A 15,730-nucleotide genomic window follows, 5' to 3' on the forward strand; every position below is an offset into this window, starting at 1 on the left:
AAAAACTGCTTTCCCCTTCAGTCCAAAGCACCGTCCAATCTCTACCCCCTCCCAAGCCCTTCTGACCCGTTATTCCCACGTCTGCCCCAGCCAGCGCAGCTCTGAAAGCAAGTCGAGCACGTTGGAGCAATGCTTTTCCTGCCGGGATGCGTCCAGAAATGCTCTAGGGAACACAGGATGCAGAATGAAAGGATGATGTCACATGGAGTTGGGAAAAAACCCTGGTCCTTGTCCAGCTAAATATTCCACTTGTGAAATGACACACTTCAGGAAGTTAGAGGAATTTCAAAAATATCCTAAATCCTAGGGGATTTATAGTAGTGCCATAGTCCAAAGAAACACATGATGCAGAAGACAGAGTGCTTCAGCTTACGTGGAAAAGAACTGGCCAATAGCCTTCTGCAGGCACCCAGACCATGACTGCTTGGATCTAGTTGAAGACAGAAAATATAAAATATCTCCCCTCGCAGGGGCTACTCCACGTAAAGCCAAAGAACAGGGACATGCAAGCATGATTTCAGATTTCATACTTTGGCTTTCTATATTAATGACTCCACCAATGATAAGGAGGAAAAGTTCCATCCCACCAAAAAAAATAATTAGATGGTGAGATAAATCTACTTTTCTGGATCATTTTGTACTCTTGGGCTTTTTCATCATCAGATTTAGTCCCCCTCCCACATGACAATATTTGCATTTCAGACTCTACCACATTGCAAAGGCATATAATAGTTTATTTGTTGCCTGTATAGAGTCATGCTTTGGGGACTTCATTCTGGGCCAGGTTACCCACTTTTCTGAGTATCATACAAACAGCACACAAAAAAAATCATCCCTCCTACCCAAAAACCAGTCACAACTCACTTCCATGCTAAACCAGAGACTTACCTGCTTGCAAAACACCAAACTGGCTGCTACTAGAGCAGCAGCTCTTCTAACATCCACCCACCCATGCACAAGCTTCATCCCAGCACTACACACTCCAGCTACAGCCACTCATAATGTGGCAAAGGGACGTGCTTGGAGCGAGCGAGCGATCTGGGCACTTAGTGGAAGCTGTGTCTACAGAGACACTGCATAATCCAGTTTCGAGGAGAGGCACAGTCAAAGCTGCTGACTTATAAAGAGGCTGATTTGTAGGTCAATTAGACAGCAATATTCTTTTGTGGAAACACTTGAGGCACAATAAATAGAGGGAGAGTAAAACTCCAGCAGGAAGAGATAATGAACTGAATGAATCGACATGACAGGCATTGGATTCCCATCTTATTTATAGGAACTCATTAGAAGGATAAGGAAAAATAGACCAAGATAACAAGACGAAACCACTCATGATTGGAGAGGGCTTTTAAAATACAAAGTCTTGCAGGAGCAAGAGAGATCACCAGTGCTAACTTCTCACAAACAGGACAAGCCTTTCTGCAGGAATATCCAGAAAGAGACTCTGCCAGCTGTGCCAGGTGATCCTGGCCATGCACAGGCGAGGAGGGGAGGTGGGCAAGACTGGAATTGCCCGTTCTGCCTGATGTCTTTTCCAGTTAACGATCCTCTGTGCACCCTCCATCCTCCACAGTCCCGAGGCATAACCTTGGGCCCTTCTCCGGCTCCAGCATTTCAGGTGTAAATGGCACACTCCTGCCAGGCATGATCAGCAAAACTGCCCATGTCCCACTGCTGGTAGCCAGCAAGGAGCAGGAAGGGCCCATTTCCCAGCCCAGCGCCAGCTTGTGGAGAGGTGAAGGCCAGATGCCGTTCCAGAGCGCTGATGCAGCATCTCAGCCCGAGTAAACAGCCTCCGTTACCTTCGGCACAGTCCACTGCTCTCAAGCACACCAATCCACACTGAAGCTCAGTGTGCACTAAACCTGTCCACACGGCTGGTGGAAAATCCACTTTATGCATGTTTGGCTCCCGGGACCGATGTTTGGGGGAAACACAAGCTTAGCAAGAGTTTGCAGCCAAATGCTCCTGCTCAGCACCTCGACACAGGCCACTTTGCGTGTCTGAAGTGCTGGGATTTTTTTCTCAAGCATATGCCTCATGCTCAAGCAATGGGGCTCAATCTAAATTTTTCACCCTGATTTCAGAAGGTTTCTGGATCAAGACTTCAAACCTGTTGTAGGACAGCCTGGCAAGGAAGCAGCTCCCTCAGCTGAGCGATGCTCAGGGAAGGTAATTCTCAGGTTATCCCTGCAGAATGCACACAGTAGTAAAGCAGGAAGGGGAGCAGGGGGCAATAAGGGCAAGGACACAGCCTGCACAAGCTCCATGGCTCCCTTTGAGCAGCGTGGACAAGCACACCCTTCTGATTTCCAGTGAACAAGGTGCAAAGCAAGCTTGTTGACTGGGAGCCAACAGGTCACCCCATCAAAGACACTGCAGAACCTTGTATCAGGCTCAAAACAGACCACAGCCATGCTGCTTTGCCTCAGGAGCAGCAGCGTGGGAGCAGGCACAGATCTGGTGGACCCAGTGTTGTGTCAAAATCCCTGGAGCCTGGGAAAACAGCTCTGAGCATAGTGGTGCTTCCTCTCATGCTCTAGGTCACCTAAACACTTCAGGCACATCACAAATAGCCTGGGAGCTACGTGGCGTAACTGCTCTGCCCATAGCCACCTGGGAGAGATTAAAGCCGAGCAGAAACACAGGAGCCTTCTCAGTGCTATATCTTGAAGCCAGGAAGCTCAAAGAATTCACTGGCTGAAGGAGCCTGTGCGTGCACCCAGGCCGGCAGGCCGACGGAGCCAGCCCCACCGCCAGCCGTGCGCAGCCAGGTCACCCGCCTGCGTTAGGGCTAAGTTTTGGGGGTGACAGGGCAGCTGGAGGAAAATATAACCACAAAATGGTGCTATGTATGGAGCAAACCATATCTGGGTGTAAACCACAGGTGAAATCCCTCACATGTCTTCGCACCTGGCCCTCTCTCTTCATCTGTAAACAGGACAAACATCCCTTGGGTAAAAGCCCCTGGGGTACATGGCTGTATTTGGGGCACCAGAAGTCCCTACCTGCAGCAGGAGGAGTTCAGGGCCACCATTATGGAGAGGAAAACACCTCCGGGCCACGCTGTGCCAGGCCAGTCAGGCATTCGTTTTCTGTGGAAAAGGCACACGTGCCTGCCCCCTCTGCCTGCCATCCTGCAGAAGTCACTGCCCACCTGCAGGCAGGCGATTTCCCCTCTGCTCCTCTGCATGGCTATCATCCGTGCTGACTGGCCACCAGTTGGCCTCAGCCCAAGCGCTCTTGCTGCAAACCCCCACGGAGGTTTCCTTACCCCTCAACAAGCCTCTCAGCAAGCAGCCCGGGCTCACTACTGCAAACAGAGCAGAGACTTCCATGCCCGAAGCCGGGACTGGCAGAGAACAACACGGGCCAAGGACGAGCGCAGAGGAGGAATCTGTCCTGGCCCTTTTCCATCCCCGGGGCCAGGGCAGTCAAGGGGAGTTTTTCTGTTGACTCCCCTGGTGGGACAGACTGGATGGCTGTGTTTTCCCTTCCTGAATTTCCCTTCAGAGACAAGAAGCTCTTTGGAGGAGTGAGGTTCAGAGACTGCATTATCAACCATGGAAATCCCAAACTGGCTGGAAATCACCCACCCAAAAGATACCCCGCATACACCCTGTTTGACCTCTTCTGACTCCCAGCTGGAGACCAGCAGGCACCGGCAAGGACAGGCAGTGCAAGTGAGCCAAGAAGCGCTCAACCTGTGGGACATTACCCCAGCACTCACTGATTCAGCCTCTAAATTAAACACAGAGAGCCAAGCAGCCCGTTTCATCCGCCTGGCCTGAGCAATCAGTACGGTACAGAACAAGCTCCCCTAGCAGTTACGGGAGGGAAATGGAGACCCACACAGGAAAGTCATGGGTCCAACCCACACTGAAAAGCAAAACAAATGTATAGACAAGAATCCCAGCATTAGCAGACAACGTAGCTGTCCTGGTATGGCTCAGCCTCAGCGGACAAATGGAAATGAGCCCCATCAAATCACCCACCCTCCTACCCTGGCGATTATACTGGCAGAGCAAGCTTAAAAGCAGCATTGCTATTGATTAAAATCAATAGAGCAACATCAGCCAACACCCTCGGATGATCTGGTCCTTTACAGATCTGAATTTAAAATACACATCGCAAAACATACAGTTCTACAAAAAGAATCCTTTTGCTAGACAGAAGCCTTCAGCACTCAGGGGACACACATAGATAGCGAAATTCCTTGCACACAGAGGGAGGGAAAAAAATTACCAGCCGGCTCAGGTGAGTGTCACAGTACAGTTGCATTTAGTTATTTCAGTTGCGTGCTCCTGCTAAAGCCATCACTTAAGTTCAAACCTGCTTTTCTCGCATTGTTTGGAGGGAGGATGGCTTTCCCTCCCTTCCAGCACATCGTGCCTGCTGGAGCAGGGCGGGCAAGGCAGGAGCCGAGCCCATTTCAACCCGCCCGCCGGTTTGCGCGCACGCACACACACACACACGGACCCGCTCCCACCGGCACGGCACGGCACGGCACGGCACGGCACGGGCAGCAGCACCTACCGCAGGAGGTTTTGCAAGCCCTGCTTGCTGCAGTGGCGCCGCAGCACCGCGCCGCTCATGCTGCCGAGGCGGCTCCGCCGCTCCGCCGCCGTCCCCGTCCCCGCGGGCGCGCTCCCGCCGCCGCCCCGCCGCCGTCCCCGTCCCCGCGGGCGCGCTCCCGCCGCCGCCGCCGCCCTTTTGTTCGCGGCCGCCCCCGGCCACCCCCGCCGCGCCTCCACCTCTGCCGCCGCCCGTCCCGCCCCGCCGCCTCCTCTCCCCCCTCCCCGTCCTCCCTTCCATTCCCTTTTCCTCCCCCTCCCTCCACTATTTCTTTCCACCTTTGCTTCATTTCCCATTCCATAAATTAGGAACAAAGCAACAACTGGGGAGCAGAAATCCAGGCTGGCAGCTTGCGCCCGGAGTAAACGGCAGTCAGTCACTCCCGGTCCTTTCACGTCAGGGGAGGCCTTCCCGCAGGGTCCCTGCCCTAACACCTCCAAAAGGTCCCTACACCCTCACACAGAGGAACTGAGGCAGATTAATGGGGAAACGCGAAAGGGGCTGTGTGCCGGAAAACTCCATCAGAGAAAATTGTTCTCGTGGGATTAAAACAGCAGCGAGACTCTAGGGGAAGGCTCTGGGCTAGAGCCCTGGCAAGCTGCTCCCAAGCCTCCTCCTGACCCGCTCAAGTGACTTTGCCTCTCTTGTGCCTCAGTTTCCCCAGCCATCAAATTGAAGGAGAGAGGAAGCATCTGTCTTCTCTTCCCAAAACACCAAGACTTCAGGAGAGTAAGCAGTGTGCAAGTGTCTGATGATGGACTAACACCATTGTCACCTTCTACAATAAAACACCTGGCTGCCATGCAGTTGGACTCAGACAACTGCCCCCGTTACAGGAGCAATCTTAGAAAAACTGCTTTTCCTATCTTGCATCTCCTGGTCCATGCACTCCTTTTTTTTGGAAAGAGCTCTTCCATCTCAGATGCCTGGACTTGTACCCAGCAAATCCGGGCTCTGCCTTATACCTGCATATAAGGGTGCTCATGACATAGCCTGTTCATTTTTTCCCCATGGTAAACAGAAATATTCATCCTGCTGTCTCTCAGCTGTGGGGAGTTACTAAGGGACCATCCTGCTCTAGCACTCATCTTCCTTCTGGCCTCTTCTGTCCTTCTCATCCAATTCGCACATTTCCTTTCCTTGCCTCTGCAGAACCACTTTTTGCAGCTCTGTAAGTTGAAAGGGGGAAATGAGGAAGTTGTCTATGAAATACATCAAGAAATCTCAATAAAGAGGAAGTGTATTAAACCCAGATTAGAAGGATGCACCTCCCCTCCCTTCCCCTTCCCTCCTCATTTTGAAACAGTTTATTTACTCTACAGGTATTTACTAAGCTTCCCCTAAGTGATTAGACATAACAAAAGCCACTAAGCACTGAAACTGAGCCTGATCTGATACTATGGGTTGCTCAGGTGCTGCCTTTTTCTGTTTTCTGTCTCTAAATTCGGAGCTGGCAAGAACATGCAAGAGACTCATCACAGAAGTCTCTGCTACTCAAAGAGAGCATGTCCCAACCATGCAAGCACTCACAGGAGTTACTAGGCTTACACATGTGAACACTCCCATTGACTTCATCCCGATTGCCCACACATTTCCAATGAAATCTGCACCTAGAGGCTTTTCTTTTTGGAAGGAATTAGCCCAAACCTGCCAGTGACTCCGATGTCCGACCCAGACAAGGATTCAAAACAGAGCCCCAGCAGGCAGGGGCATAGCTAACAGCGATGGGCCAGCAGCAACTGGGGCTGAATGAAAACACAGCTTCCCAGTCACAGCCCTCATGTTATAGCTGGAGATGCCACACGAGCCAGAACAGGCTGAGGAGGGGCAGGGAGGAATGCAGCTTCTGCAGCAAGGAGCTTGCTGTTGCAGGGAGGGAAAGGCACACCACTCAGTACAGGAGACAAGATCCTTGATGTAAATGAGCAAAGCAAGCAGCTGTTGATTTACCCAGCAACAGAGTCTTGCCTTGACACCTGAGATCAGCATCCTCCAGAAAAGTAGTCCCTGTGAAACAAATGAGCTCCTCAAACCCAGTGCTGACCACCACTCAACAATGGGTGCCTTCAAGAAGTGTGGCAGATAAATGCCTCGTTGCATGAGGAAATCTAGGACAAAAAGAAAGGCAGTGGCATGAGCTATCTTAGTGGTTTAGGGTAATAAGATCATTTGGAAAAATGAAAGTGAAATGATCAGGAAAGGGATCCTACATCACAGCAGCAGCTCTGAGAGAGAGAATCCTTGTACTGAACTTTGCCTGGACAGTCCTCCTGCCTTTGAAAGGTGGCTACCTTGCTTGTCCTCTAGGAAAGTTTTTCTGCCCTTCTCACTGGTTTTCATCTTTGCTAGAGACAGATGGTAGATAGGAGGAGAGAACATATCTTTCTTGCAGCATTCAGCAGGGACCTGCAGAGAGGGTGAGCGCAAGACCCAGTCTCTAAACTCACAACCTGCAAGAAGAAGGGGAACCTATACTCTGTGACAAACATGCAGAGACACTATCCCATCTCAGTAGGCCAGGAGGCATAAAAACTGAGTACTCAAAAGCACAAAGCCAGGGTCTAAGGGACCATGGAGAAACAGCAATGCAAGAGAAATCCCATGCTCTCCACAGAACAGAGTTAACTTCTGTCCTCTCTCCTCCCTGCACGATCCAGATTCAGTCCAAGTCATACATATATTCAAGTACAGAAAGGTTAGCATCAGCTCCACAGCTGCTCATGTATTTTGCAGAAAGAAACTTCATGGCCCCATAAGGGTAGGGATCCCAAACTTCAGGGTCCCCAAAACAGGTAGAGACAGCAGAGACAAGAAGAAAACAGCAAAGAATTCTGCTCATTTTGGGCTCAATTAGTACTAGAAGAAGCATCACATATCCCTGCAGCCAAACTGCACCCCCAGTACCAGAGCAGAGATGTCCAAAGTCCTTTTTGTGACTGTACGTGGAAGCACACTGCTGGCCAAAGAGCTTCCCAGAGCTCTTCTCAGCAACAGGCAAAGCTACAATGGTGAGACATGCCAGGAAGATGCAACTCAGGGTCCACTGCTGGAGGAAAGAGGGCAGGAGTCCAGAGAGAAAGGTCTGCACCAGTTCCCGTTAATTACATAATCACTCTGCTATGTAGGGCCAGTTGCAAAATCAGTTGGAAGCTAAAACGTGGTTTAAGGAAAAAAGCAAAAAAAGTCCTATTGACAAAGTGTAGCCCAAGCTATCTTCTCCAATATTGCTGGGATGCAAGCAGTATCAGCCAGGCTCAGTAGCAGCATAAGCCACAAAATCCAGTCACTTTGAGGGCCAGACCTTTATGGGTGCTCCAGCCAGCTGCCAGCACAGTTTCTAGAAGTTCCTGCTCCACAAATCAGTGGTGAGACCCCACTCAGAGAAGATCTCCTTGAAGAAAGAGCCTCATTGCTTCAACATGCGCTAGGCAGCCCCATCCCAGTAAGGGATGCTTTGAACCAGTCAGAGACCCCATGCCCTGAAACTTCAGCAGAGTTCAGCTCCAGGAGCGCTCCAAAGGATGACAGTAGAGGACGTCTCTCTGTATTTATTTCCTAGCTGATGTGACCCTGTCTCTGCCATCCCAAACACCTTTCTCCCTATCCTGACACATCTCCCTCCACCATATACACAGATGCCTGCACATGAACACAACCTCTTAAGCACTTTCCAAGCCACTTTGGAGCCCCAGTTTGACAAGAAGGGCCATATCAGTTGGCACATAAGCTGTGTAGACAGCCCAGTGTGCAAGTTAGTGTGACAGACATACAGAGTTTGCTCACATCACCTTCATCCCTGGATCCCAGTTCACACAGTCTTTCTTATTCTGCCTGCACTCACTTTTGGGCAGTCTAATTGAACAGCCAAAGATAATCCCAGGGGAAGAGAGAGAGCGTCTAGCAACCAAAGCAGCACATTTCATCTCTTTCTCACCAGAAACAGCTATTTACAAGCCCCAGGATTGTGCAATCAGGAGTGCAAGGCTGGGCATCTGTGTGTTAGCTCAGAGTGCCATGATTTAAGGGAAAAAGACAGGAATGGGAGGGATGCTGAATTCTGCCTTTGCTCACTCATGACCTGGCAGCCCTAGCAAGTACTAGAAAACACATCAGTGTGAAGTAGGAGCCATACAACCACATTAAAGATACCTCCAGAAGGCAAAGTATCCTAGTACTGGTGCAATGAGAGGCCCTCTATACTTAACCTGCAACTGCAGCCACCCCTGTCAAGGCAGCAGAGAAGAAATTGTTTGCAGGGAGAGGAATCCAGCCCTGTCAGTGCTCCTGCAAAACCCTCCTCAGTCCAGGCAGCAAGTCAGAAGGGACATTCTCAAGCCAAAACAAGACCCCGGGGTGTTTGGAGAGGGGATGTTGTAGGTGGGAGCTGTCTTGGCTGAGCTTTCAACCATCCCACACACTGGGAAGAGCATCAGGACAGCAGGCAAAGGAGCCAACAGGCACTTGTGAAGGGCTCTATATGGGACAGCATGGTACTGGACTTGCCCCACAAATGGGCAAGGCACCAGGACAGCCAAGAAACAAGGAGGAATATTAAAGTAGCTGCAAGAAGTTTGGATTACAGGGAAGAACATGTATAATGTGGGCTGAATCCAAACAGTTAAACACCATGTCATAATAGGTCTAAAGTACTTGGCTCAGGAACAACTATGACTTTGTTCCTATAACATTCGAAGAGACAAAAATGAAAAGGAGAGAAATAGGCATCTAGGAGAAGCAGCCCTCATCTCTTACCCCACAACTATCCACCTCACCTCCCCTTCAGAATGAAGGGGGGTGGGGACTCATCCTGTTCTGGCCCCATGGGGCACTTTATGGTCAGACCCCCAAACCAGAAAGCACAAAAGCACATCTCCTAGTGAGGGGCTCTTCCAGGGAGATGCAAATCTACCAGCCTTGTAAGACGACATTTTGCCCTAGCAGAACAAAATGAACGGGGGAGGGGTGGGGGGGAAGGATGAGGAGGCTGAAGGAGAAGAAACCAAGAGGAAGATGCTGAAAGATATGTTAAAGAAAGGGCGGGTGGGGAAAGCAAATAGAGGTGGTGTAAGCATTATCCAGGGCAGCACAGAGGGGCTACTGGAAATCAGAGCCTCTATTGTGCTAGATGCTATACAAACAGGGAGAGATACAGCCAGGGGGGATTGCCATCCAGATTTCACTGCCGGGGAGCTGAGACAGCATGACTCACCAGAGCCCTAGAGGAGCACGGCTAGGCAAGTGCTTGGAGCACGGTTACCCTGACGTGTACCATGTCTATATATTAGGTTAAATCAACAGAGCTGTTGGGAAACAGGCAGGAAGACAAAACAATGTCTGCAGATAAGACACTCCCCCACAAAAGCAGGGGGGTCATTACAGGACAATAGGAGAACTATTGGCCCTGAGGAGACCAGCTCCATCCCTGCGCTCCGCCTCAAACGTGAGACCAAGCACCAGGGATTTATTCAGCCCAGATAAATAGGCCATAGGCAACTGCTGCCAAGAGTTTGCTCTCACACATGCAGACATCGCCTTAAGTTAAAAAAAAGCGTGTCTTACAGGACCACAAGGCTCCAGGTAGTGCTGAGGAACAGTTGATATAGATGTAGGATTTTAAATAGACAAGTGAGTGTTTTCTGTTCACTGAGAGGGTTCAGTAGCTCTTTAGTTTAAAGGATGTTGTAGGGATACAGCTTGTGCCAACATTCCCACAACACCCAAAGAGCTACCAGAGTTGAACTGCACTGAATGAGCGTAGTCCAAGGTCTAGTGCAGAGCAGGAGGCTTGCACCCTTCAGCCTCCTGGAAAGTACCATATATTAACCACAAGCATTTTTTTTTAATCTCTGGTTTTAGGAGTATTTCACATACCAACAGATCTATTGTAGAAACTTGATAACTTTTGATGTTGAGCCACCTACAGAACCAAGATCACAGGTACTATACAAAAGAGAAGGGGGCAAAAGAGTGGCTGTGCAGGCTGAGGACAAAGCATCACCTTCCCTGGGAGCAGCCTTCCTTCACTGAGGTTTTCAAAGCTGCTGAATGGATTTGAAACTCAAACTTGCATCAAAATAAACAGGACTGCCTTTGCTTTGGACGGCTGGATTAGATGGACACTGTGCAGCTGAAAACACTTTCAGGCTTGTCCAGTGATTGTAATAAAGGTGTAGCTCCAATACAGGCACTGCCTTGTTTCACCAAGTGGCATCTGTGTGATGTATTTAAGCATCACCCAAAGCCAAGCATCACCCAAAGCCAAGCAATACATTTTGTGGCAAGATAAGCATGTAATCATTTGAACAAAGGCCTCCTGGGACATTCAAGGAACTGCCCAAGCTGCAGCTCTGATGAAAGACTGCCAGGCAGCGAGTGCTTCCTGTCCACATTGCACTTCTGCTCTTCCAGTGTGCTCAGGTCATGCCCACATCACATCGCAGCATAGAGAATCCCTCCAGGCTAGGAGGGCCAAGGCAGCTGTAGAGCTGGAGGAAGTACCACTGAACGACACATCAGTCTACCCAGGCTACACAGGCCAGCTGATCAGCACAACATAGCTTTCCAGGATTGAAATACAACTTCTGCTCACATTAGCTCATTTGCAGCTGGCTTTGGTAGAACTGCATTGCGTGACAGAGGCTTTCTTAGCAGTCACTAGTCCCTGCTTCACACTGCAGTGCAGATTACTCCAGCTGGGGTCAGAGCTAAAGGAAAAGCAGGAATGCCCAAGCTCAAGGATCTCCTCTAACAACTCACACTTCCAGGCTATGCCTTCACTTCAAGCTTTGCCTTGCCACGTCGAAAAATGTCTTAACTTAGAGCTTGCCAACGTCCATCCATGCCTCCCTTGCTGAGCTAAGGCAAAGATGGGACTCATTTTGAAAGGACAGGCAGAAGTGTTGTCATATATCCAAAAAGCCTGAAGATCATCACATGCCTCTGCCAAAGGGGACAACAGTGGTTAATGCTCCAAATACAGGCCTAATATAAAGTTAAAGAGGACACTTTCTGCCACTGAGTCCAGAAAACTGGATGGGACCAAGCACAAGGGGCAGCTAATGCTGTATACAAAGATGTCAGCTGGGAAAAAAAAAAAAAAAAAAAAAAAAAAAAAAAACAACAACAACACTAAGAGGCACATGCCAGCTCAGGGAGGGAAAGAACCTAGCAAAGCAAGGATGTATAGACTCAACATCACATCTTATTCTTCCCTTGGGGACATCTAAGCTAACACATACTGTTGTCAACTCTTGTTACACGAAGTGAAGTGGCAACTGCATTGAGGCACGAGGAAGTTATTATTTGCTAGCAATTTTATTGAGGGAGAACTTGCCCCTCCCAAATGGCTGGCAGTTGCAATTGCTTGGGATCTGTCAATAGTTCACAGTTTGTCAATGTTAAGGGTTCTGGAACAACCTTTCATTGGAAAGGAAACTACATTTGCAGCAGAAAAGCACATTCATGCACATGCACAAAAGAGATCATATTTTCCATATTGTCTGGCATGGGCTTGATAAAAAGGAGTTGCGCATACTGTCCATTTAGCAGAAAATGCTTAAAGCTGGGAGAGAGGCTTCTTAGTAATACAAAAACAATCCCTAGCAAAGGACGTGTTTCTAAAATGAGCGTATAAGCTAGAAAATCAAGGATCTCCAGCTGATGCAAACTAATAGCTTTACTGAAGCCAGTGTGATAATGCTGGCTTTAACCAACTAAAATAAAACTTGGCCCTACACTTTGGTACAACAGCAGGAGAACTCCAAGTAAACTGTCTTGCACATCTCAAAGCAAGACGATACTCTCAGGTGGCTCCAAGTCTGTAGATCCTCTAGTGCAAGTGGGTCACTGAACAGGCTGATAGCAGAAGTCCAACAACTTGAATTTCCTTCAGTGAACTCTGGTGGGTTTGCTTACATACCTTGCTCTTTCCCCATACAGGCCCTGGAGAGTTATCAGGCAGGTTGGGCTGATATTTCAACTGGCATGAATCAGCTGCTGCTCCAGAGATGAAGCTACCTGGCTTTAACCCATCTCAGACAAAGCTCCTCACCCCGCATGACTCAACGCTGAACACTTAACCCTGCTTCCAGTCCCAGCAACTCATCCCAGGAATGATTAACTTAAGGCAACAAATAACAGAATACATTTAGTCCTGGCTTACTGTAGCCTTTCTTGCAGAGGTTAGGACTGCCAACCACCCTGCCTGTGCATTGCACAGGCAACAGTGAAGCCCCCAGAAAGCCTGCTGCAGACCTGCCTATGAGAAAGACAATCCAGAGTGCCGAAACCTGGGATTAAGACACTCCGATGACTGCCTCACACATCTGGTGTGTGTTAGGAGGGATACTCTGGCAAGGAAAACACACCCGGATTCCAACAGTGCTGGTTAACCCATTCATGGCTGAGCCTCCGCAGAGCACCGGCACAGCGGAGACCCCAGCCAAGCATCAGGAGAGGCTGGGTCAAATCTCAGCAGGGCACCATGCTTCCTAGGTGGTATTAGGAACTCAGAGAGCAATCTGGGTGCCTTAATACAGGTATCAAGTGCAATTTTAGATGCCTTGCATTATTCAAGACACCTGCACAGGGCTGGCAGATATCACATGGGCCTAAGAAGAAATCCATGCTCTTGTGCATGCAATAACCAACAGTTACATTTGGCAGAGTTTAACCCCCAGACTATGCCAGGCAAGCAGATGCCTTAATTCCTCAGCAAGGCTCCACATCACCAGCACACTCAGATAGCCAGGATTGTGCAGGAGGAGCTGGCACTTCCATGACAAAGGAGGGCTGTACTTAAAAAGTGAAATGAAAGCCACAACTCTTTGCAGTGTTACCTGAGAGCCCCTGATGATTACTGCAGACTGTACTTGCAGTGGAGGAGTTAGAATACAGCCATAGGAGCCTAAGAGAGCCCAGACCAAACTGCAGGGGACTCTAGGTATCTCCTTCCTTTGGGCCTAGGCTCCTACCCCCCAAAAAACACAGTAGGACCCACCCACTCCTATCTGCCCAGAAGCAGAGATCAGCTCAGTGACCTTCACAGCAAAACATACTCTTTTCCAGAGGAACACACAGTGCTGAGACCTCAGAGCCCCTCTTCTGACAGGTTGTTTGCCCAGCAACATGCTCCAGATGCAAGTCAGCGAAGAGAAGGAGCAGTGTCCTAACAGAGGCAGCAGCCAGTCCGCATGACAGCTTCGCTGGGAAGTGGCCCAACCCGTGGGAGAGCAGTGAGGGAGAAAGCAAGCAAAGCCAGCCAAGCTCAGGAGAGAGCAGAAAGGAACTGACTCTGCCGAACTTGAAACTGGGTGTATGAGTCAGGAGAGCAGAGAGGGTAACTGGGCGGTGCGCACAAGTGAGGATGCAGGCAGAGCTGCAATGAGGCCTTCCTTGGCTGGGTCAGAGCAGAGCCCGGAGTCCCCAAGGCTTGCTGGCAGACGCACATGCCAACATTAACCACTTCACTGCCAAACAGAACCAGCCTGGAAACTATAGGCACCTGAGATTCACTCTGCTGTTCCCATTCCTACAAGAGAAAGGGCACTCAGACTTTGTCAACGGCCCAACCTCCGCACATAGCCTAAAGCCCAAATGTCTGGGCAGGACACCCAGGACAGGATGATGCAGAACTTGCTTTCCTCCCACTTTCCCAAGCCAGCTGTCTACACACCTCACATCTGAGACCACCTTGGACATGCCCGCAGAGCAGTACTAATCCTATTTCAGTCACAGCAAATGCAGAGACATTCATTCAGCTAACCCCAGTGGCATGGCTCAGAATAGCCCAGAATTGTCCCCCCATCTGTCCTGACACCAGGACACCACTCTGTACCAGAGAGGGCTGCTGCTCCCCCTAGACAGCAGCTCTATGCAAGCAATAAAACCCTGCCATCCCCCAAACTCTGCCTGGACATCGCCGCTTCCCTCGTTGCTGCAGGCTTGTTAGCACTGTCCTACAGCTGAGGCTGAGCAGAGCTCGCCCTCTCGTGGGGCGTGGACACTGAGCCTGTGACTCCGCGAGCCCCGGACGGTTTGGCTCCCTGGGTTAGCAGGCCAGGCTGTGCCTGCACCCCCGCTGGGTTACAGCCTTTCTCCAGAAGCACAGCTTCTCCAGCACAGCCTCAGCCAGCCAAAGCAGTTAATCACCTCACCCCAGCAGCAGCACCAGACTGGCAAAAGCCTCCTCACAATATCCAGCCTGGTCCTTGGGGGGCCCAGCTCTGCCATCACACGCACAGCCCCACAGCAAGGTCTCCTCAAAGTCCAAGGACAAAGGATGCCACAGTGTGGCCAGGCTTCCCCCCAGGAGTTTTAAAACAACTTGTCAAGAGCACATCCTCTTTTCATGACTCCACTTGGCTAGCCCTCCAGCCCTCACAAATTCTTGTGTGGTTAAAGAGAAAAGTAGAAGTCAAAGAGCTGGGCAATCTCCCACTTCCTTTAACATGCACACCTCCCCCTCCAAACCTGTAGCTTTACATTGCAAAATAAGTTCAGAGGTAAAACAAGCTAGGATTTTTTTGTGTGTGTGTGCGCCCACAAGGGAAAAGACAGTGAAGGCACCTGACACGTCCCTGTTAATAGAGGAAGGTTTTTTATCCCCTTGGACACTCCCAAAGCACCTATATTCAATCGGAAAGTGCTGAAGCACTGCCAAGGTTCATTAAGTTATCCAGGTGAAATTTCCCTACCATCTACTTTGATGTACCCAGCTGGGTCAAACTTTGACCAGTCCCTCTGAGCAGGGATCAGCCATCCCTCCATCCCTCCCCTGAGGAATCTCATGCCCTGAGGAGTCCAAAGACTCTCTACATATCACTTTTCCCCCAGACAACCTCCTTCCAGCCACGGGTATACTTAGCAACAACAGTCATCTTAGCAAGGACTCTCCAAGTCTCCTCTAACGATCTGGAGAATTTAAGACAGCTGGGGATAGATACAGCAAAGACAAGACCAGGACTTGCTAGCACAGCAAAGCCTTTCCCCAGGCAGTGACCATACATGGGCTGCCAGGGGCTCCCACAGCTCTCAGCATGGGAGGACCCAGCAGGAAGGAGCCTCAGGAAGCTGACTGCATTTGCAAAAAACCATTCTCATCTCAGACCCCCATAGCAGCAGAAAAACCTGCCTCACAAGCCGCAGTCCCAGTCGG

General features: G+C 50.0%; 1 protein-coding gene across 2 annotated transcripts in view; it reads right to left on the reverse strand.

Annotated features, from left to right (window-relative positions):
- Nucleotides 1-15,730, reverse strand: part of LSP1 (lymphocyte specific protein 1) — a 53,401-nt gene that overhangs the window by 34,870 nt on the left and 2,801 nt on the right. Inside the window, exon 1 of one of the 2 annotated variants that reach the window (XM_062577775.1) lies at nt 4,537-4,670. The exons of the other annotated variant lie outside the window; for it this stretch is intronic. Within the exon in view, the coding sequence (XP_062433759.1) occupies nt 4,537-4,595 (59 nt within the window). The 5' untranslated portion in view covers nt 4,596-4,670. Of the gene's footprint in view, nt 1-4,536; nt 4,671-15,730 lie in introns of those variants that run through there. 2 annotated transcript variants of the gene reach the window in all.

This window comes from Rhea pennata, chromosome 5, assembly GCF_028389875.1.
Source record: "Rhea pennata isolate bPtePen1 chromosome 5, bPtePen1.pri, whole genome shotgun sequence".
Lineage (NCBI taxonomy): Eukaryota > Metazoa > Chordata > Aves > Rheiformes > Rheidae > Rhea > Rhea pennata.